This window comes from Suricata suricatta, chromosome 14, assembly GCF_006229205.1.
Source record: "Suricata suricatta isolate VVHF042 chromosome 14, meerkat_22Aug2017_6uvM2_HiC, whole genome shotgun sequence".
In the NCBI taxonomy this organism is placed as follows: Eukaryota; Metazoa; Chordata; class Mammalia; order Carnivora; family Herpestidae; genus Suricata; species Suricata suricatta.
This window is the reverse complement of record NC_043713.1, coordinates 52,051,253-52,075,610: the sequence shown is the minus strand read 5'-3', so window position 1 is coordinate 52,075,610 and position 24,358 is coordinate 52,051,253. Positions and strand designations below refer to the sequence as shown.

General features: G+C 41.7%; 1 protein-coding gene across 12 annotated transcripts in view; it reads left to right on the top strand.

Moving 5' to 3' along the window:
- The window catches only part of DLGAP1 (DLG associated protein 1), an 868,306-nt gene that overhangs the window by 750,045 nt on the left and 93,903 nt on the right, over positions 1 to 24,358 (top strand). For 8 of the 12 annotated variants that reach the window (XM_029921990.1, XM_029921987.1, XM_029921988.1 and 5 more), the window contains one exon: positions 2,141 to 2,170. The exons of the other annotated variants lie outside the window; for them this stretch is intronic. In XM_029921990.1, the coding sequence (XP_029777850.1) occupies positions 2,141 to 2,170 (30 nt within the window). The remainder of the gene's footprint in view (positions 1 to 2,140; positions 2,171 to 24,358) is intronic. 12 annotated transcript variants of the gene reach the window in all.

Genomic DNA, 24,358 nt, shown 5'->3' with positions numbered 1-24,358 from the left:
GTCCTTTTATTTAAACAGCAGCTGCTGACACCATGGTTATACACAAAATAAATACGGCTGAAAAACAATATCACGACCTGGTTTCCTGTGTAAGAATTCTACAGTTTAAAAAAAAAACAGGATCGTTGTTTAATAAGCCAATGACTCATACCTCTTAGCATAGAGGGATGGGGCAAGTCCATTTAGCTTATGTTCGTAGATGATTGTCAGTGAATATTATTTCCAAGGTGATCTATGTATGGTATATTTTTATGTGTGACCGTTTTAAGAGGCTTTGCAGTTACTGGAAAAATAATAGCAAATGCTAACCTTACTTACGTTTGTCTCATTCAGTTAAATTATAATCCCTTTTGTGAATAGCTCAGAAAGCATTCTGAAGATCAAGATTTTTCTTCTCTGGGCCTGAATGAAAAGAAACATAAGTTATGAAAATGTTATGCTAGACCTGATTCATACAGGCTTGCAGGGACGAATTGTTATAATTTAGGGCGTGATATGAGCCCATGATTAAACACAGTCGTTATTATAAATTAAGTGATATAAACTTATACTTAAGTAAATTATATTAAAAACAAAGGTAATAAATACTTAAAATTCTTACCTTCCTCATCATTTGACTACAGTTTACTATTCCTACTATACAACTACTGCATTCACGTGGTAAAATACAACAGAATGGTATTGCTGCTTACAACAACTCCACGTTTCAACTCTGCGTTTGCTGACATCACGCTTGTAGCTTGAAATAGGCCAGAGTGGAAGTTGAAAGAGTTTTAATTCAATGAAAGTAACTTCTATGAAGGTGTGAAAAATAATTCCACAGTAGATCACATAGGAGATGCAATGATAATACATTTATTAGGAAAAGAGCAGGTTGGGATGACACTCAGTGCATGATTTTGTCAAATCACAGTTGACTTGCTGGCTATGGATACAAGAGTTTGACCAAAATCAACAAAAGCATTCTGTGTGACTCAACTGGCTCTAGGGAATGTGCAATAAAGAGCACCGGGAATTTTATTATTATCTGTAGATTATGTGCCACAAATCATTTATATTAGTAGAAAGCATAATAAACACACATACGCATATGCATACTTTTTGTCCTAGAGAGTCCCCCGTTAAACATTGACCAGACACTACTGGTTCTGCAGGAAAGATGAAACTGGATAGGTAACTTAAAAGCAGCTTTTTCAGACAGTTGTAATGGAGAGCAAGTTTGTCTCTTGTTACCCTAATCTGTTAAAATCAGCATGTGTTCATGCTATACCAATTTGGCTTACCAGCTTTGAAAAGGGTTTTGTTTCCATCTTTAATTTGAAACTCCTCCGGTTGGAAAGAGAACCAGAATGTCAACCACATGAAACTGTAAATAGACATTTTTGCTCAGCCTCAAGTATCATGGCTATCACATAGGGTTTGGGGAATATTATTTATTTATAACTATAGCCCACCAAAAAAGTATTATTTAATCAAATCATTGTACCCAGTCTAATTTATCTCAGTTGGGTATTTTCATCTTTAAATTCACCAAGAAGGCACATGAATGTCCAGTGAGGAATAAGGTCCACTTACTTCAGGAGCGATCTGACGCGCTCAGAGAGCCCGTTCACTGACCTGCAGGGAGATGGAACACTGAACACATCTGAACGGTATTTGGCCTTTGGCCAACCACCTCAGAGAAGGAAGTTGCCAGGTCACACCATTGCTTTTAACCACCTGCTGTATAATTCAACAGATACCCTGCTCCAACATGTAGCAAATGATCTCTATACAGAGCATTAAATAGAAAGTACTAAACTCTGGTATCCTGTCAGGTGAAGCTTTTTCAATTCATTATCCAGCATGATTTACATATAGAAATAGTCATTCAGACAGACTTGGCCTTTGTTTTATCCAAAAACATGTCAGATCCCTTATTTAGTGAAAAACTGCCCCCAATGGTTTTAGTGGGGGAAGTGAAGACACCATCAAGTCTAATCAAGGACTGAAAATTTCTTCGTTTTCAAAGTTATTTGTTTAGTTAAACTCTCAAAATGCCGGCAAAAACTCTAGATCTGAAGCATGTGTGTGTTTTGGGAAGACTAGAAAAGGAAAGCTGGGTCCATTATATAACTGCCACTTTTTGTTTTTATTCAAGGTGTCATAAAACTGAGTTCTGCAGTCGAAGGTACGTTTTTACAACCACAAAGTCAATACTGTTTTGCTTAAAGGTTGCCTAGCGTGGCTTTGTAGCTAGAAAGCGTCTGTGGCAGCGGTGTGTGGCGCCATGTTCTAACTGCCGGCTCTCACCATTCCATCTGTGTTTCTCCTCGTTCAGGTCATTTTCTGCCATGAGTCTCTCAAGCCTCCACCAGGGGCATTAATGCTGGCCCACGAGGGCAGTCTTTAGGAGAGCGAACATGTCTGTTTCTACTCCTGATGTGTTGCCTCCTATCCAGTGCTCTCTACAGATCCCCTCGCTTTCCAGCAACCTTAGTGGAAGCTGGACATGGAGTCTTGCCAGGAAGCTTGCCCGATTCTTTCAGCAGTGCCTTCTCTAGAGCGTTTGGTCCTTTATCCCAACGTAGCCGGCGTGTTTGCCCAGGAAGGATGTGGGCATGGAGTTGTTAAGCTTCCTGAGCACACTAAGGGGTGAGGGCATTTACTGGTCTCAGACGCAGGTTCCTCCTGGGGAGTGCAATCTACCACCCAGGAGGCACCGCCAGGACCGGCTTCCTTCCGTGTCATTTGTGCCATCCATATCCAGTGAGTGGTGGTCCCCTTCACTTGTGCACCTAGGAAGCTAAAAAGAAAAGGAAGAAGGATCTAAGGAAAGACACAGCTTGGTGTGGGAGAGGACACCAGCGTTTTTGCTAACCCCCAAGAACGCTAAAAGTACCCCATCTGCCATAAATCTGATCTCCTTATCCTCATAGAAGTGCACTGCCCTTAAGTAGCAGATGTGTAATTTGCTCTTCTTGTGAGTTCCTGTGTTTGTTTTGGGTGTGTGTGTGTGTGTGTGTGTGTGTGTGTGTGTTCTCATTTATCGGGAGTCTGTCAGTCATGCTTCGAAGGCTCCTGCATCCCCACTTAATCAGGGGAGGCTCCTCGGAAGAGGCGGTGGGCTTTCAGGTGAGTCTTCACATTTAAAGGGAGACATGGCTTGCTTCATGAGAATGCATGAACGTGGGAAGTGGAAAAATGCAAGGGGGAAGGAGTGGTGAGACCATCTGCTTGATTCAAGCAAAGGGATTAGATGGGCTGCAGTTTGAAGACTGGGAGATGTGGGAGGGGCTCCACAATGAACCCACAGCACTGGCAAACCCAACCAGGGGGACTCTGTGCCTCATGATGATGTAGTACCATCACATTTTACAGAACAACGTTGAAAAGGCAATATTTCTAACATTCATGGTGGAAAGCAGGCACCCGTGTTTCCAGGTCAAGAAAGAGGAGCAAAATGATGGCACCATCACTCAGGGCCAGGGAGGGCACAGTTCACATTTCTGGCCTCTATGAGGCCAAGGAGGAGTCAAATGTCCCCTGTATGCTAACATGGCATTTTAGTGAGAGACGGTCCAAACCTCTCCCTGCCTAACAAAAGCCGGGAGACACTAACAAAACCCAGCAGGACCATGAGAATGACCTTGCTGCCGAAGCGCTCGGTGGCTAATGAGCACTGAGCTTCAGCGAATTATCTGTAGAATTCCAGATAACAACTGGTTTGGGCTGTTTTGATGTTTTATCAAGAAATGGCTTTGAAGTCAGAGCTTTGTGTTGCCCGCTTGGCTTCAGCACAGTGTTCCACTTGCAACAAATAGATGGAAAAACAAAATAAATGCTTTAAGAAGCCAGGAAGCCACAAGAGCATTAGATAACTTAAAAACTCTGGTTCTGCCAGAACCATTGTCGCGTTAATCATTTGTTAGTAACTATTGTCGCTACCGGGTAGCATGGCCTATCTGAAGGCCCCCAACAGATTTGTGGTCTCCAGGACACGACGAGAGTGAGAAAAACGAAGGGCAAGCAGCAGAATGCCTGCTTGGGACTTCTTCAGCATCCTGATCACTCAGCCTCCTCTGAGCCCCTGGGGCTCATGGGAAGTGCGTGGGGCAGCTGTGGGTATCAGAGGTCAGGCCCACCACGACCCACTGCTTGAGTCTATCTCTGGGGCAGCTTCTTGGCTGAAGGCTGTGGAAGCTTGAAGGCTTGGGAGCATGCTCTGTCATAACTATGTTAGAACACGTGTGTGCAGGGGCTGTCTCTGTGTGTGTGTGTGTGTGTGTGTGTGTATGTGTGTGTGTCTGCGCGCTCAATGCATGCATTCTTGCTGCATCTGGAATGTGAGAGTTTTGACCAGCACGCTCCGTGGAATGTGCGTGAGACACTATCTCCTGATTCGACATCAAACCTCAGATGGTAGTCCTTACGAATGCTTAGCCGATGACTATACTCTCGATTTTCCATCTGTGGGATGAACTCAAGGTCGCTTCAGAATTAATCATGTCAAGGAATATGTAACTCAGTGGAGGGGATCCGCTGCCAGAAATGAAACCTACCTTCTCTTTCAAAATGACTCTGTTTTGGATTATCGTGGAACTCTGACAATAGCATTAATATTTTAGGTAGGTTGTCTTTTCTTTTCTCTTCTATTAAAGGAAAAACAGTTCTCAAAGTGGTAAGAGAAAGTCGACAAAGAGTCCCTGCGCTACTTCCCACCAAGTATTTTTGTCACACGGTTTTCTTCTCTCTCTTTCTCTGGGACAGAGGTGCCCCCTTCAACATTTTGCAGCCTCACCTAAGCTTCTTAAATCAGCAGAAAGAAAAAAAGCTATGTATATCATATTAACGGTAAGGTTAAAAGTCAAAAGTCCATTCACGTTTTAAAGATTTATATTTTAAACAGCAACGCACATCAATACTTTTATTATTTTGCAATGAAGAAAAATATTTGAACAGGAAAAACATTTGAAAGAAATAGTTACAACGTGTTACTGATTGTACTAATGAACTCGAGGCTCTAATTTTAGATTGATAATCCCAAACTGGGAGAAAATCCAGATAAGAGAGAAACATCCAGAAGCAAATTGGGAGAAAAGGGAGATGGGCGGTGGTTGGGTGCATGGTAAAGGGAGAAAATCTTTCATGCAATGGGAGCAAAACCATCCTGTACCAAGAGGTCCGTGACAGATTCTTCTAAATATTCCTCTTAAAAGGGAGTTTTCCTCTTCAGATTGAGGCAGGGCGAAGGGAGGTAGCCGGGCACATATTTTCCTAGGTAGGGCCGGCACACCAGCCTCATCAAGGAGAAGCGAGAAGGCAGGTCACAAAGAGCTGAGTCACATCTGACTTAGACCTGCCCCGACTTCTACAGGCAGCTGCTTCTTTCAGGGAGGAGGGTCCAGCCCCCACCAGCGGGGGAGGTGTGTTCAGACACGTGGGGAGCATTCAGCCTGGAGACTCTAGACGAGACAGCAGAGGCTGATGACAGGCTTTTGTGACTGATAACCAGGGTGTGCGCTCTGATGAGAACTTGCCTCAAAAGCGATTTGTTTATACCTTATAGGCAGGTGAGAATCCAAAACACTAAAACGACATCAAATGCTTCTGAAAGCCTGTACGAGGGAATGAAGTTTGGCTTTTTAGGAAACATTCCATGTCTTTCCAAATGGGACCAGATGAGCCTCTGTGAGAAAATCTACTAGACGAGATGATTATCCAGGCCCTCGCCCGCAATCCCGTCCCGTGTGGACATGCCGTGGGGCTTCAGTTAGCTTTAGAGGTGAAACCTGTGTTCACAGTGAAACCTCAGAGTCCCCACGAACAGCTTCCATTTCATAAACAAAAGCTCCCCTGGGCATGTGGAGCTTTTGGTTTTTTTCTTCTTGTCACTTTGTCTTATTTAGATAGATTTGAAGGATCTTACTTCTCCGTGGTAATGGCCCAAGCATGAGCCACCATCCCCTTAGGGCTGGGAGCTCAGGACTTGCGTCACATTCAAGGTGGTGCTTTCCATGGCCTCATAGCCTCTGACCCAGAAAATGGAATGACTCCTCAGGCATAGGGAAAAAGCAAAAGCTTTAGGCAGTCTTTGTTCCCATTTTTAACATTCACAATACCTGCAGCTTAAAGTCTGTATCCTCGATCTATAGAGTTGTTCTTTTGATATGAAGCTGTGATCTGACTTTACGTACGTGTTGAATACTGAAATGCTCGATTACTTTGCTTAAGAAATCCTATTTTCCATAATATGACATGCAGTGTGTCTGTCATAGTCTGTTGGGCTGCTGCAACAAATAATGGTAGATTGGGTGGCTTTCACAACCAAGATTCATTGCTCACCATCGATGAGGCTGGAAGTCCAAGATCAAGTCACCGGCAGTTTCAGTTTCTTCGCGATCCCAGACTGCTGACTTCTCACTGGGTCCTCACATGGTGGAAGGTGTAAAGGAGTTCTAATCCCATTCATGAAAATTCCACCTTCATGTCTTATTCACTTTCCCAAAGCCTCACCTTCTTTTCTTTTCTTTTAAAACAAACATTTTTTTAATGTTTTGAGAGAGCAAGCCAGTGCATGAGCAGGGATGGGGGTGTAGGCAGAGAGAGAAGGGGAGACACAGAATCCAAAGCAGGTTCCAGGCTCTGAGCTGTCAGCACAAAGCCCAGTGCAGGCAGGAACGCACAGATGGAGAGATCATGACCTGAGCCAAAGCTGAACACTTAACCAACTCAGCCACCGAGGTGCCCCCCAAAAGCCCCACCTCCTAATACCATTACCTTGGGGGTTAAGATTTCAACATGTGAATGGGGGTAGGAGGGACACAAGTACTCACTTCAGAGCAACCCCAAATGAATTTAACACTTAAAAAAATATTCCAGTGACTCAGTTGGCTTCAGCTCAGGTCATGATCTTATGGTTCTTTGTGAGTTTGCCCCCTCTCTCTCTGCATGCCCCCCAAAATAAATTTTTAAAAAATTAAAGGAAAAAAAAGAGGTATTTCTGCAAGGATAACCTTGAAACTGGATCACCCTAAAATGTTCTCTTCTCAAATGTATTTGCAGAGACTTCTCAAACTTTGGGCAGAATTTTCCTATTGCATAGCAATGTCTCTGGGCAGAATGAGCACTATGTTGAGAATTTACCAAATAGCTTCCCAAAACTAGGCTCCTCCTGAAATGGCAAAGATGACCCAGTGGGACCCAGAAACTAGAACGTGGGTCAAGGGGTGCCTAATTTCCAGTCTTTCTTGGAGTTACCCTCACTCCAGGTAGAGTTAACCTTAAATAACTACTGGCAGAGTTTCAGAGTTCTCTCACATTTATCTTTTTTTTTTTTAATTTAGTGGGTTTTTCCTCTTCTTCCCTCCCCGCCCCGCCGCGCCCCTCCTCTACTCCAGCCACATTTCTCTTTCTGCTCTGTAATGGAAAGGGACGGGGGCCTGGAAGGGCCTTCCGGCAAGAGAGAGCTAACCACTCACTGGACGGGTTTGCGTTGTCCAATAAAATGGAGATCTCTATTTCTCAGGGCAACCAGGAAGCCCAAACAATATGACAGATGTAAAGGACTTAACACAGTGTATGGGATACAGTAGGTTCTCAATAAGCTTTTGTTCTCTACTTTTCCTCTTTCTCGGAAGTCTTCCAAGGCTCCTGCAGCACCCCATCTTCCCAGGGTCCCTAGCAAACAAGTAATGACTTCCACTAGGATTATACTGGGACATGCTGTTGAAAGTCAGTTTGATTTGGGGCAAAGCCATAGACAATCAGCATAAACCCTTGCTTTTCCACTTTGAGAGAACTCAGAAACAGCTCCTCATGTAGGAATAGGGTTTCCTGATGACCTCGCCAGCAGCCGTGACATCTCTGTGGAGGGAGGGGGGCTGGGTACCAGGAGCCAGTCCCAGTTGCGGATGTTCTGGTCAGATGAGATTGTTTCCTTACCTGTTCTTCTAGTCGTGGGGGATGGGAAGATAGGAAAGGTTTCCAGCTGGCTCACCAAAGTGTTAAAGACTAATTTCATCAATATTAATACTATCTTCTTATGAAGGACTTTATAAATTCACGGTGTTCCTGAGTGCACCACTTGTCAACACTGATCAAGAACATAGACGTTTCCAGGGGCTCCTGGGTGGCTCAGTCGGTTAAGCATCCGACTTCAGCTCAGGTCATGATCTCAAGGTTTGTGAGTTCGAGCCCCACATCTGGCTCTGGGCTGACAGCCCAGAGCCTGGAGCCTGCTTTGGATTCTGTGTCTCCCTCTCTCTCTGCCCCTCCTCTGCTTGCACTGTGTCTCTTTCTCTCAAAAATAATCATTAAGGAGCACCTGGGTGGCTCAGTCATTAAGCATCAGGCTTCGGCTCAGGTCTGATCTCATGGTTCATGGGTTTGAGCCCCGTGTCGGGCTCTGTGCTGACAGCTAGCTCAGAGCCTGGAGCCTGCTTCAGATTCTGTATCTTCCTCTCTCTCTGACCCTCCCCTGCTCGCACTGTCTCTCTCTGTCTCTCAAAAATAAATAAAAAGCATTAAAAAATTAAAAAAATAATCATTAAAAATTTTAAAGAAAAACAAGAACATAGAAGTTTTCAAATAAGGAGAACTAAAGGGTTTAGAGCCACAGCTATCCACAGAGCAGTCTTCTGTAAATCTTTGACTTTCTGCAGCCAAAAACTAATACAGCCTCTGCTGAATAAGCAGCCTTGAAAACCTACAACAAATTAACATCACCCAGAAGACAACTTGCATCCAAAGCACCGTGACTTACCCTTCACAACCCCCTCCCCCCACCTCCCCGGGGTAGGAAACAGAAATTTATAAATCAAAGACAAGCTGTAAAGGAAAATCTACTAATTTTTAGACACCGATTTCCTCTTTTTCTTCTTTTTGTTTTTGAAGAGTGTAAGTTTCAAAGTCTATGTGTTTGTTTTTATTCTTTTTAGCAATTTACTGGAAGTTTTCAGTGTAAACAAATTGCCTCCTTTAAAAGAGTAACTAACCCTATTAAGCTTTGTAAGAAAGCAGCTTTTAAGGATGGTGGTCTAATTAAGTCTTTAAAGCCAATTCAATAGTGATATCAAAGCCACTTGTACTAGTTCAATCCCAAATTTAGAAAACAGCTTTTACATTTTAAACCTGAAATTACAGTACAAACATTTTTAAATTGGGAGCATACCATAATTTAGACAACTGCTAAAATCACTTGATGCTTTGGTTTAGAGCTTGACCTTAGAACTCACACCCTCTTGAGTTATCCATCACACCACTAAAATTAACTGCAAAATCCACGTGATGTTGATCCCATGTACATTTGGTATTTATCAAAAATGTTTACAAATCTAAATATTGCATTTACGGCTGCATATACAACAGTTCTGTTGAAGTCACGCATGCTTTAAGTTGAAAGAACATATATATGACTTTTGTTTGGCTTCACTGACAAAATAATTTTCACAAATTATTTTGTAAAATTTTTACAAATTTACAAAATAAAATATTTTTACAATAATATGTCAATGAAATGCAAAAGCAGATGCCGGTCCCAACACTTTATGGACCTGAAATGTTTTGGAGCTATATATGGATGTTCAGGTATTTCCCAGCTTTGTTTTATTTTTAGAAATTCAAATTCTTGGGGCACCTGAGTGGTTCAGTTGGTTAAGCTTCTAGCTTCTGCTCAGGTCATGATCTTACAATTCAAGAGTTTGAGCCCCGTGTCGGGCTCTGTGCTGACAGCTCAGAGCCTGGAGCCTGCTTTGGATTCTGTGTCTCCCTCTCTTTCTTCATCTCCCTTGCTCGTGTTCTCTCTCTCTCAAAAATAAACATAAAAAAGAAAATTCAAATTCTTTTTGAGTTTATTTATTAATTTTGAGAGAGAAAGAGAAAAAGCGTGAGCCAGGAAGGGGGAGAAAGAGAGAGAGAGAGAGAGAGAGAGAGAGAGAGAGAGAGATTCCCAAGCAGTTTCCATACTGTCAGCACAGAGCCTGACGAAGGGCTTGATACAGGGCTTGACTTGGGGCTCGATCTCAGGAACCATGTGATCATGACATGAGCCGAAATTCAGAGTCAGGTGCCTAACTGCCTGAGCCACCCAGGCACCCCAGGTATTTCCTAGTTTTAACAAACATGTCTGCATAGATGAAAACAGAAAGCTACTGGATATATGCCTGTCAGGAAATAGTTTTAATTTCCTTTCAAGCTTCTGTATCCTATTATTGATTTCATAGATTGCCTCCTCAAATGTAAACTCCTACCAATGAGTTTGGAACACACTCTATTGGAAGAAAGAATAGAACAGTAAAAAAGACATTCATAGTTTCAAACTCAGTAGCCATGACTTCTTGGCTGTGTTGTAATCAGAAGAAAGTGACTGTCTCTGAACCACACTTGGCTCATCTATAAAATGGAGTGAAAGCCATTTAGCATTCCAGAGGATTAGAGGCTTAAGTAAAATGAGATAATGTTGAAGCATATAGTAGAATGTTTGTCCTATAGGCTCTCAATATATTTTAGGTGTGTATTTATGATGTTTTATTGTTTTTACTTTTATTGGCTCAGAACTCCTAGTAGTGGATGGGTGCCTGCTGGCTCAGTCGGTGGAGCATGCAACTCTTGATCTCAGAGTTGTGAGTTGGGTGTAGACATAGTTGAAAATAAAAAGTCTTTCGGGGCGCATGAGTGACTCAGTCCATTGGGCATCTGACTCTTGACTTCAGCTCAGGTCATGATTTCGTGGTTCGTGGGATCGAGTCCTGCATAGTCCTCGGCACTGACAGCTTAGAGCCTGCTTGGGATTCACTCTCTTCCTCTCTCCCTCCCTCTCTATCTCTGCCCCTCCCCTGCTCATACTCTCACTCTCTCTAAATAAATAAAAAAGAAAAGAAAAATACTTAAGATTAAATAAATAAGTAATATTTATGCTAGATAATGTCCCTTTACAGGGGCAATGCCTTCTCTACTTGATCAGCAATATATAAAAATATATAAAATGCCTATCTCCTGGTGCTTTTTAAGTCCTGGACAAATAATCAAAAGATTGATAAGATAGGAAGGCAAATCATAATACAAAGAGCTAACATTTGTTGAGCACTTTATAATCTGTTCATAGTCCTAGCAAGCAGAGAACACATACATTATCTTATTAAAACTTCACAGTAACTCAGTAGCTACTTTTATTATCATCTGGGGGTTTTTTCCAAAAAATTGTTTTAATGTTTATTTATTTTTGAGAGAGAGAGAGAGAATGTGAGCAGGGGAAGGGCAAAGAGAGAGGGAGACACAGAACCTGAAGCAGGCTCCAGCCTCTGAGCTGTCAGCTCCAGAGCCTGAGGCTGGGCTCAAACCCATGAACTGTAAGATCATGACCTGAGCTGAAGTCAGACACTTAATCGACTGAGCCACCCAGGCACCCCTCATCTGGTTTTATAAAGGAAGAAACTGAGGCATGGAGAAGTTACTACCTCAAAATCATAGAATTTCAAACCCAGGACTGAGTAATAATCGAACTTGAAGTCATCTGTGACATTGCCCTCCTTTTCTATAATGTCTGTGTCTCCAGATAGGCTAACAGTGGTTTTATTTCAGTTTGTTATCAACTGTCCCAGGGATATGGCACACAGGGAAATCTCCAAGTTCATGTATAGTACCAACTGCTTCCAGGCACAATCTCACAAGATTCAGTGAGGAGGCAGCCAGCGAGTTTCTGTAAAATAACAGGGCCCCTGGGTGGCTTAGTTGGTTAAGCATTGGACTTTTGATTTCAGGTCATGATCTTACAGTTCATGAATTTGAGCCCCACATCGGACTCTGCATCAAGAGTGTGGAGCCTGCTTTAGATTCTCTGACTCCCTCTCTCTCTGCCACTCACCCACTCTTGCTCTCTCTCTCAAAAATAAACATTAAAAAAAATTTTTTTTAATAATAAAATAAAATTACATATGTGAAACTCATTTCGTTTATGATTAGCTGTGATTCCTTGGCACACATACCTACTTCAGAAAATGAAAAAATTCCTAATCCACAAAGTGTTTTCAAATGTAGTGGAATTTTGTTAATAGTACATTGAACAATTAGTGATGCTAACATAATGGCGGATTATGACACCATTTCATTTATTTTTTTGTTAATTTTGATTTTGCAGTTTTTATTCATGGTATAGTGCCAGTAACTCTTTTTTCAAGACTCAAATATTTTACACCCTCTTGAAAGTCTTATAAACCAAGGCCTGGCACCCATGATGCATAGGACACAACAGTAAAACCTATTCTATGTCCTTACGGGATTGCTGTGGCGTTAAGTTCTATAAAGGGCTAAAAACACTTCTCATCTCTAGAGTGAAGTGTAATATTTGCTACCATGAATTTGTGGCTCTGTGTAGAAAAACCAACTTACTACGGATACCACAGAGGACCAATATATAAGGACACCCTTGACCAACAACGTGGAGCATGGGGCACCGACCTCCCACATAGTCAGAAAGCTGCATAGAACTTTTGACTCCCCCAGAACTTAACTACTCACAGCTACTGTTGACTGGAAGTGTTACCAATAACATAAGCAGATAATTAACACAAATTTTGCATGTTCTATATATTATATACGATATTCTTACAATAAAGTAAGCTTGAGAAAAAGAAAATGTTACTTAAAAAAATCATAAAAAGAAAATACATTTCCAGTACTGCACTGTATTCATCCAAAATAAATTGGCGTGTATGTGGACCTGCAAGTTCAAACCCTTGCTCGAGGGTCACCTGTACAGAGTACACTGGGGTGTACATATATATATACTGTACAGTATCTTATTTTTATAAAACAATTGCCCCTAGAATCTTCAGTAATATACATTAATAACTATTTTCTAATATATGATATATAATATAATTATAATTAATATCTATATATAAATAATAATATCTATATATGCACAGAGTAGTATTCTTTTATAGTTTAATATCAAGTTGGTTTCCATATAACACTCAGTGCTCATCCCAACAAGTGCCCTCCTCCATGCCCATCACCCATTTTCCCCTCTCACTCATTACCATCAACCCTGTTTGTTCTCAGTATTTAAGAGTCTCTTATGGTTTGCCTCCCTCCTCCTTCCCCTCCCCCTTGGTCTTCTGTTAAGTTTCCCCTGTTCCACACATGAGTGAAAACATATGGTATCTGTCCTGCTCTGCCTGACTTATTTCACTTAGCATGACACCCTCGAGGTCCATCCACGTTGCAAGTAGTATTTTTTTTTAACTTATTTTGAGAGTGAGAGAGAGAAAGAGCACGCATGGGTGGGGGAGGGGCAGAGAGAGAAGGAAAGACATAATCTCAAGCAGTTTCAACATTATCAGCGCAGAGTCCATTGTGGGACTAGAACCCATGAAACGTGAGATCATGACCTGAGCTGAAGTCGGGCGCCTACCCGACTGAGCCACCCAGGCGCCCCAGCACAGGGTAGTATTATATAGAAATGCACTGTCTTACTTACAGAACTTACAGAACACCTGAATAATCATGTTGGCTGTGCTTCCTGAAGGGTATGTTTCAGTGTAGGGTAGTTGATAAGAGTTCCGTTCTGGAGTCTGACTGCGGGGGTTTCAACCCTGGCTTTCCTATTTACTAGCTGTGTGACTGTGGGCAAGTAAACTAACTTCTCTGGGCTTCTCTTTCCTCACAGATGAAATGACAATAGTTAATGTATGGCACGTTGCATATACCCAATAAATGATGATCATACTAGTCACAATAACAATATACCTATTAGGAAAAAGGCTGAGAGTGATTCAGGACATAAGGGTTTACTGCAAAGCAAAGGACGCTGTGAAGGTGTTCTGCTCTCAGGGGTGGTCATGACTTGGCTCTCAGCTGGGAAAGGTCTTTTCATGTGCACGTCAGTGTTGGAGGAACACAGGCATGGGTGCCACTCAGCTCCCCTACCGGTGTGACCTCAGTGGAGAAGGCTGCCTGGGGAACGTGACTCGGTCTGACTCCCCAACCTCTCCATGTGCTAGGTTCTCCTCAGTTTGGGAGCTTTGTCAATTTCCATTACTTGTTTGGCCAAGGACTCAGTGCAGACCCTCGTTTTAAGGGGCGCGCTGCTGTTTCCTGCCCTGGCGGCTCCTAACTTTTCTGGTTACTTTGAAGGGCTTTTGAAGATCCTATCCTAGTATTGCGTATTAGAAAGGAATCTGGTTTTGATCATGGGAGCGGGCCATTTTGCATTGGTTGGCGCAGAAATCAAGGATTTTGGTGGGAGGCGTGGAGGAAGGGCCCTTTGGCTTTGGGAACAGGGCAGCATGGCTCTCAGCCCAGAGCAGGCCTCCCACAGGACTTGTACGTCAAGCTATTCCATTTCTTTCTCTGTGCCTAGTTTTGTTAACAAATATTTATTCAGCATCTATTGCACACAAGACGTTACTATCCTAAGAGCTACAAGGGAGGCAAAAAAGAAGAAACATCATGTAATCTATCTTCTTAGGCAAATCAATTTAAAAGGCAACTCTTGGGGCACCGGGTTAAAAGTCCGACTCTGGATTTCGGCTCATGTCATGATCTCACAGTTCATGGGGTCAAACCCCATGTCGGGCTCTACACTGACATTGTGGAGCCTGCTTGGGATTCTCTCTCTCTCTCTCTCTCTCTCTCTCTCTCTCTCTCCGCCCCCATCCCCCCATCCCCTGCTTTTGCTCTCTCTCTTTCTCAAAGTGAATAGACTTTAAAAATAATAAAATAAAAAGCAACTCGTAGGGTGCCTGGATGGCTCAGTCGGTTAAGCGTGTGACTCTTGATCTCAGGTCTTAATCTCAGGGTCGTGGGTTCAAGCCCCGCATTAGGCTTCATGCTGAGTATGAAGCCTACTTAAAAAATAAAATAAACAAAATAAAAGTCAATTGTATGAATAGTGACAGTGCAATTATGTCAAACGATACATTTCTTATCCTCCTCAAACTGATGCTTCATCATCACGCACATCACGATTTAAGAGGCGCCTTGCCTGGGTTACTACAAAGACACTGTGCCAAGCTGGCGCTATCACAACCTCACCTGCGAGATGTTCGGCAACAGGGCTCTGCTTCCCACACCAAATTCCAGTCCCTCGTGTTGTCTCCACAAGCAGCACCATTCATGGTCTTCCCGTGCTTTTTGTGTGGGCCCTCTGCACACAGGGCCCCCAGGCCACAGGCCACGGCTCGGGAAACTTCTCTATTTGAAACCAAGGGCAGCAGAAAGCTGCCCCAGGGAACCAAAAGTTAGGGGCGGCACCAGTTGTTAAGTTCTTGTAGGGTTATTACTGAATATAAAAATAAAATAGATCAAATGAGTGACAAATTACACGACCACTGCTGCCTAGCTAATAACCACGTTGATGCCATGAGCTGATGTGATGACTTTAGCATCTTGGCAAACTTCATGCTACAAGGAGACTCATTTCGAGCTGTTCTCTTGATAATACAGGAATCAAACACTGACAGTATCAAGTACTGATAGAAGAGAATGTCTCACTGATGTTAAAAGAAGCAAATACACAATGCCTGAAGGGCTTGATATTGTTCTTTCAATCCTCCCACTCCTAAAAATGTCAGATCAATAGAAGAGTCACTATGATCTTTATAAAGCACAAAATTAGTTCATTAGCAAGATGATATTCAGAGCAGTGAAATGCACATCAAGTGACTGAAAGAAGAAAGCGGAAGCATGAGATCACGAGATGAAGGAAAAATAAGCAGTCTAGCAGAGAAACAAACAAATAGATAGTGAAACACCAGTTGATTTGTGAGTTGAAAACATCTGAAGTGTCAGGTGGATCAGTCTTTTTAACAATTGCGGTTGATCTTGACCACAATTCTCCTATATTAATAGTTTTTTAAAAGAACTAGAAACAACATTTTTAAAAGAGTAATCAAAATAACTATGAGATATGAGAAAGTGGTTCCAGAAGAAGTGTGGCTACATCTACCCAATAAGCTAGGCCTAGTTCTATACGACAAGAAGAAAGACCTTGGATGGAGAATTTTCTGGAATCTATAGCTTGTCCATTTTATATTACTGGAGTAGGAGGCTTAAAATTAGGAAGAAGTGAAATTCTCTGATTAGCCCTTGCCTCTTTCTTGCTTTATGACTATCCCTATAAATGTCCATAAACATACACATACAAAATTACAAAACAATAATAATAAAGACAGGGCATCCCAGCTGCCCATTAGGTCACCAGGCTCATCTGGGGTCCATTTTGTAATAGCCAGCTTTGTTCTTAGGGAAAGATCAGTCACCTTAGAAAGACATATGAACTGAGGCACCTGGGTGGCTCAGTCAGATAAGCGTCCAACTTTGGCTCAGGTCATGATCTCACAGTTCATGGGTTCGAACCCAGCACTGGGCTCTGTGCTAACAGCTCAGAGCCTGGAGCCTGCTTCAGATTCTGTGTCTCCCTCTCCCTCTCCCCTCTCCAGCTCACACTCTGTCTCTCTCTCTCAAAAATTAATAAATGTTAAAAAAAATGTTTTTTAAAGAAAGGCATATGAACTGGATTTGGATATGCAACATATAAGTGAAAAAAAAATCTTGGATTGAGTCAGGCACTATGGAGGTCCTAGAATCAGAGATGGTCAAGACATGGGGTCTGCTCTCTCGGGAAGGCAGGAATCTAAAATTACAGTATAGTGATGAAAGATGTGAGAAACACCTTCTAAAGGTTAAGAGAGGACAGGAACACAGAGATTAATTCAGGAAGGTTTTGTAGAAGGGATGATAACAGATATGAAAGATGAATACGAGTTTGCCAGATAAAGAAAGGGCAAAAATTACAGGAACAGGGAATAGCAGATATCAAGCTGCAAGCAGGAAAATAAATAAGAGAAAGGAGCAAAAGGTATACAGGGAGAGGGTAGGAAAATGCAGAAGAGAATGGATTAAGTTATAAAAATCTCAACAGAGTCAGGACTGTATCCTTAGGAAGTTAGGACTCACTGAAGATCTTTAATCTAGTGAACACAATGATCAAGTTTGCCTCTTTATTTTTTTTTAAACAGTTGTCACTTCTTTTTTTTTTTTTAGGTTTTTAATTTATTTTTGAGAGACAGAGAGACATAGTGCAAGCAGGGGAGGGTCAGAGAGAGAGGGAGACACAGAATCTGAAGCAGGCTCCAGGCTCTGAGCTGTCAGCACAGAGCCCGATGTGGGGCTCGAACCCACAAACTGTGAGATTATGACCTGAGCTGAAGCCGACGCTTAACTGACTGAGCCACCCAGGCGCCCCAAGTTTACCTCTTTAAAGGACAATTTAGGGTGGCACCTGGGTGGCTCAATTGGCTAAGCATCTGACTTTAGTTCAGGTCTTGATATCATGGTTCATGAGTTTGAGCCCCAGGTCAGACTCTGCTCATGGTTCATGAGTTCCAGTCAAGTGTCAGGCTCTGTGCTGACAGCCTGGAACCTGCTTTTGATCCTCTGTCTCCCCCCCCCTCTCAGAAATAAATGAACATTGAAAACAACTTTTAAATAAATAAATCAGGGGTACCTGGGTGGCTAAGTCTATTGAGCATCCAACTTTGGCCCTCCCATTGGGCTCACTGCTGTCAGCATAAAACTCGCTTTGAATTCTCTGTTTTCTCTCTCTGCCCCTCCTCCGTTCATGCTTTGTCTCCATCTCTCTCTCTCTCTCTCTCTCTCTCTCAAAAAATAAATAAAACATTAAAAAACAGAGAGAGAATTCAGAATACAAAAACAGAGTATCCCATGATTATTATGGAAGACTCTGTCAAGACCAAGGCAATCTGTAGGATGAAGGAGATTGGATTCATAAAATGGGACAACTATTTAAACATAGATATGAGGGAGAGGAAGGTGGGTTACAAATTGCCAAATATTGCCAATTTCTTTATTTTTGAAGGTTAGAATTAAATGTAAGGTGGTTTGATTCAATAAGAGTTAAGATGAACCTAAGAAAGTTGTCACCAAATACCAAATGCAAGGTGGCAATGGTAGCCATCTGTTGGAGGGAATCCCCATTAAGGTATGTCCCAGGAAAATTCTTGCATCCCCAAGAGGTTATCCTCGGCCAATCATCTACCCTCTGCACAGGAGAGGTCAGTGCTCATGTGTGAATGAATGCATTAGTGGTATAAGTCTGAAAACTTCCAAGAAAATGGAGCCCCTTTCATTGACAAAAAGTGAGAGAACGGGGTGTCAGGCTGATTCAGTCAGTAAAGTACACAACTCTTGATCTCAGTCAGGGTCATGAGTTCAAGCTCTATACTTAGCATAGAGATTACTTAATAAAAAATTTTTTTTATTAAAAAAAGGGATAGGTAACCAGACTCTTGACTAGTTTGTCTATGAAACTTTCCTCATCAACAGTACTTGGCTTTCTTTTGTAGTCATTTCTGTGATTAGTATCCCCATTTCTTTACTTCATTCCAAACCCCACTCTAACAGAAGCCAGGAAGAGGGTCTCTTTTCTAATGTTACCCAAAATGCTTTATATCAGAAATAGAGTTAGAAAATCTTCTCTGCTTTAAAAAAAAAAGGATATAATTAAGCTTGAAATAGCAGGTGAGAAATTTAATATCTAGTAAAGATTAGAATTAATTTTGTTCTCTGCCAATAAATCCATCTGTGCAAATATAGGACAGATACAGTCCCTTAATATTTGAGACAAAGATCATTATGTAAGAACACGGTAGCTTTCTAATTACTTCATTTCATGTAGTTGACTCTAACAGCATAATTTGAGTTAACAATCCATGAAACATTTTGTATAAAAACCATTATGTATGACTTAGTAGGTCATGAAATAAGGGAATTCAAGCAATATTAGAAGTAAAAGTAGAAACTCAAGCAATATTCTCAATATAGTTTACAATTTTCATATGTCTGAATTTTATTCATAGAATGCTCAGGCATTACACATAAACAAGAAATTGAAAATGTGAAGAAGAGAAGCAAACCCAAGGTCACTGGACAATGATAAATCAAGTTAAGAAGGAAAGTCCAGGGGCGCCTGGGTGGCTGGTTGTTTAGGCCTCCGACTTTGGCTCAGGTCAGATCTCACATTCGTGGGTTCGGGCCCCACATCGGGCTCTGTGCTGACAGACAGCTAGCTCAGAGCCTGGAGCCTGCTTCCGGTTCTATGTCTCCTTCTTTCTCTGACCCTCCCCCTCTTGTGCTCTGTCTCTCTGTATCAAAAGTAAGAAAAACATTAAAAAAAAAAAAAAAAAAAAAAAAAGAAGGAAAGTCCAAAAATGTCTTTTAACCTTTTGGAAAACAAAGTTTATAAGGAGATCAAAGTTTTAAGTTAGATGAAAGGATCTCATTTGGAGGCAATAAATACATAATATCTGTTTTGTTCTTTAGAGTAGATTATAAAGACTGTAAAACATTTTATTTTTATTTTATTTGAAAGAGAGAGAGCAAGAGAGAAAGGCAGAGAGAGAGAGAGAGAGAGAGAGAGAGAGAGAGAGAATCCCAAGCAGACTCCATGCTTAGTACAGAGCCCAATGAAAAGCTCAAACCCACGACCCTGGGATCATGACGTAAACCGAAATCAAGAGTCAGACATTCAACTGGCTGAGCCACCCAGCTGCCCCAAAACATTTATTTTAGAAGAATGATTCATCTTTTTTAACTTAGGGTTTTTTTTTTCTTAATATAGACAAGGAATACAAGTTTACAGTAGAAGGAAGGTCCAAATATTACTTGGTTTAAAGAAAAAAGCCTCAGGGCACCTGGGTGGCCCACTCGGTTGACTGACCAACTCTTGGTTTCTGCTCTGGTCATAAACTTGATGTTTGTGAGTTCAAGCCCCACATCAGGTTCTGTGCTGACAGTGTGGAGACTACTTGGGATTCTCTCTCTTCCTCTCTCTCTGCCCCTAAACCTCTCTCTCAAAATAAATAAACTAAAAAAAAAATCTTAAATAAAAAGAAAAAAGTCTCCACAATATTCATCTACTAACAATATCCAAGCTTTTGTGTATCCTTGCAGATTTTTTCAATGTGTGTACACCAATGGAATCATAGTCACATAAAATATACACAAACAAAATCATTCTAATCTGTTCCACAACTTGTTTTATTACTTGACATTGTATCTTTAGTATCTGTCTTCATTAGTATAGAGAGAGAGTTACTTCCTTTTTTTTTTTTTAAGTAAGCTCTGCTGTCAACTCACAATTCTGAGATCAAGAATCACCAGCTAGGTACCCCAAATTATTTCCTTTTTGGGGGCACCTGGATGGCTCAGTTGGTTAAGCGTCCAACTGCAGCTCAGGTCATGATCTCACAATTTGTGGGTTCGAGTCCCGCGTCGGGCTCTGTGCTGACAGCTAGCTCAGAGCCTGGAGTCTGTCTTCAGATTCTGTGTCTCCCTCTCTCTCTGACCCTCCCCTGCTCACCATCAAAAATTATAATCAAAATTTGCATATGTATACATGTGTGGATTATTTCCAGAGAAAAGTGTCCATAGCTTTCAACAGATTATCTAAGAAGTCAAAGACCCAAAATGTAAAAGAGCCTTTCCATTGTAGAATTTGTAGAAGTGCAATTACAATTTCAGAAAACAGGACTCAATACAGTTATGGAATCATGTTTCTAAATTTTTAAAAATCCAAACCATCTTTTGATATACTTTACATATATACATATACATACTCACCTTCGGCATAAATCATGTCCTTCCACTCAGAAACTCTGATAAACTCTTCTAAGGGAAATATGCAAAGCATCCCCCTTCTCTTACTCCCCTCTGTTCTCCACCCTCGGTCACAGGAAGAATCATTCACGCAGCACTTCAAGTTAAAAAGATTTGCTCAGGCTTTACTTTCAATCATTGTAATATGAAACCCAATAGAGATTTCATTTTACAAATTTAAAATTATCTTCTTGTAGGGCTTCACAGCTAGTACTATGGCAGGATATATACATATATAAGTATACATATATACCCTTCAAAACATCACAGATCTAATGAGTTAATTAGGAGTTACTAGAAAGCAGGAAGTTAGAGAGGTAACTCCAACACCTTCTGCACTGAGGGGAATTGCTGAATTAGGCTGATCACAAGTTTAGGGTTTGTTTGTTTCATTTTCAAGATTTTAAAAATGTTTATTTATTTTTGAGAGAGAGAGAGAGAGGGAGAGGGAGAGAAAGAGAGAAGGAGGAGGGGCAGAGAGAGGGAGACACAGAATCTGAAGCAGGCTCCAGGCTCTGAGCTGTCAGCACAGAACCCGACATGAGGCTCCACCTCATGAACCGCAAGATCATGACCTGAGCCGAAGTCAGATGCTTAACTTACTGAACCACCCAGGTGCCCCACAAGTTTAGATTTTGATGGTATCCTAGAGTAGGAAGAAACGGTCAGATATTAAAGCCCCAGCCTTTCCAGGGAGAGATCTAGTAAGAAAACTATCCCATAAAACTTGTATCCCAAAAGTTTACATTCTATAGGTGAGCATGAACCAGAAGGTACATATATCCCTGTGATTCACTTCCCATCCCCCTACTCTAAACAAAACAAAATAAAACATATATACACCCAAAAAACCCACCTATCTCAATACTAAATAGAGGAGGGTAGCCATTCATGAGAATTTGTAAACATACATGGACTTCTTTCACGTCTAAGCCCAAACTTGCATCAAGTAAGTGGTTGGTTCAAAGGACTCCAAGCTATCAATATTTCTTTAAAAAATTTTTTTAATATTTTATTTATTTTTGAGACAGAGAGAGACAGAGCATGAGTGGGGAGGGGCAGAGAAGGAGGGGGACACAGAATCTGAAGCAGGCTCCAGGCTCTAAGCTGTCAGCACAGAACCCAACAAGGGGCTCGAACCCACGAACATGAGATCATGACCTGAGCCGAAGTCAGAGGCTTAACTGACTGAGCCACCCAGGCCCCAAGCTATGAATATTTCAATAATAATCCTTTACAAAAAAGGAATACTTTTCTAGGCCACAAATAACTTTACAAAATAATTTTCCAAAGAAAGTGATCTCCTCACTGTCAAAAGCAACTAAGCACACAAGGAAGGAAGGCACCATGGGGGAGAAGAGAACAGTCGCACCAAGGATGATATTAAATTATTAGAATGAAAATAAATAGGCTTTTCCTTTCTAAGAGGTAAATTTTAAGGTTTGTGGGATTCAGGTATTGTTATATAAATATAGTTCTACATATACAGGTTATGTATAAATAAATACAAGAGAAGCTTTAGAAGATCTACAGGGACCAAGAAACTAAAAATGATTAGGAGATTTGAAAAAGTAGTTACTTCAGGGGAAAGGAGAGGGTTACAGTGGGGAAAGGATGTAGAGGGGGCTGGAGCTGGGCACTTTTAGGGTGTGATAGCATTCCATATCATGAACCTGGATTGTGGTTTGTAATTACTCTTTTTTTTGTATATATATATATATATTCTTTAGAGAGAGAGAACATGTGACCAGGAGAAAGGGGCAGAGGGAGAGAATCTTTTTTTATTTTTTTGTTTATTTATTTTGAGAGCAAGAGAGAGAACACATGTAAGGGAGAAGCAAAGATGGAGAAAGAGAATCCCAAGCAGGCTCTGTGCTGTCAGCACAGAGCCCAGTGGGGAGCTCAATCTCACACACCAGGAGATCATGACCTGAGCTGAAATCAAAACTCAGACACTTCACCGACCGAGAGAGAACCTTAAGCAAGCTCCATGCTCAGCCTGGAGCCCAATGCGGGGCTCAATTCCATGAGATTCATGAGATCATGACCCAAGCCAAAATCAAGAGTGGGACTCTCAACTGACTGAGCCATCCAGGCACCCCTGTAATTATTCTTTAAGAATATCACACAGAAAGAAAGGGGCTCCTCAATAAAATAATAATGAAATAAATACATTACAAGGCAACCTGCACTTTTTCAAACTATAAAAACTACCTCCTGTCTCCTTTTTTGCCCTGAAGACTCTGTTCTGCCCTCCTGTTGGAGAATCAGCTGGATGTTCTTTAAGGCTCTAGAACACAGAGGAATGACTCTAGAGATAGAGCAGGAGGAGGCATGCGCAAACATGCATCTGTAAGGGGTAGGGGAAACACAGTGAAAGACTGAAGAACTTTCACACTGAGCAAATCCACTCCCTGCATTTTTGTACCTGGGACCTGGTCCTTGTCTGAAGCCCTATTACCTTCTCCGGTCTGCCTTTCCCGAGAGCATATATATAACCTAAAGTATGAGTCATCACACACCAGAAATAATTGGTTAAAAAAAAAAAAGTTACTAACACCAATAAAATATTAGGGGTGTTTTTATAGACCATGTAATTCTCTCAGAATTAAATGTTTAACAGCTTGAGATAGAACTCATATACCATAAAATTCACTCATTTGAAGTATGTAATGAGATGTTTTGTTTTTTTGGTATATTCACAGAGTTGTGCAACCGTCACCCACGGTTCAACTTTGGAATGTTTTCAACACCCCAGTTAGTCTCTCTGCCCCCTACCCCCAAACCGAGGCAACCATTAATCTGCTTTCTGTCCCTCAGAACTAAAATTTATGCTTTGGGTTTCACTGCCTTAAAGCAAACTATTTTGTTAGGAATCCTTGCAGCCGCTCCAAATCTATTCTCCTGAAAATAATTGCTAATTCGGCCTCCAATGGTTTTGTTCAGGGCATGTGTGTGGCTCCACCTTGAGGAACATTACACGCAGCTCCATGGCAAACGCTTGATGTGAAGGTGATCTCTCGGCCACCACGACCCACTCAGGCCCAAACACACACGCAGCCTCTAACAGCATATCATGGCAAAATGCCAATACAGCAACTTATAGGTCTTGGCCACCAAAGCCAACTGGTGGAACACGTCCATCCCTAGATAACTTCTGGATTGATGTAGAATTTGGAAGGCATACACAATCAGGCGTATAATGGTTAGAACTAGATTTCCACGAAGGAGGAAGTGAAGCCTGCTTGGGGGAGACGAATGAAGAACTGTCTCTTTCGGGAAGCAGGTCGCTAATAACCACGGCCGAGAACTCCACCTAGGTGGAGGGAGAGGTTCGGTGAGGCTGGCACTGGGCAGATTCAAGGGCTCCTTGCTTTGGTTGTTCCCTTTTGTATGTTCTCTGCATGTGGTGGGTACCCTTTGCTTCTGTGAGCATCTGTGAAAGACAATTATTTTGCCTTTGGGGATGGTAAGGAGCATTCAGTGAAAGCTGTTGGGTCTTTGTGGTCTACTTCTTAGAGTTTTGATTATTTTGCATATATATATATTTTTTTTTTGAGAGAAAGAGAGAAAACAGGAGCGGGGGGGGGGGCAGAAAATGAAAGGGACAGAGGATCTGAAGAAGACTGTGCTGACAGCAGAGAGCCCAACATGGGGCTCAAACTCACAAACCATGAGATCATGGACCAGAGCCGAAGTT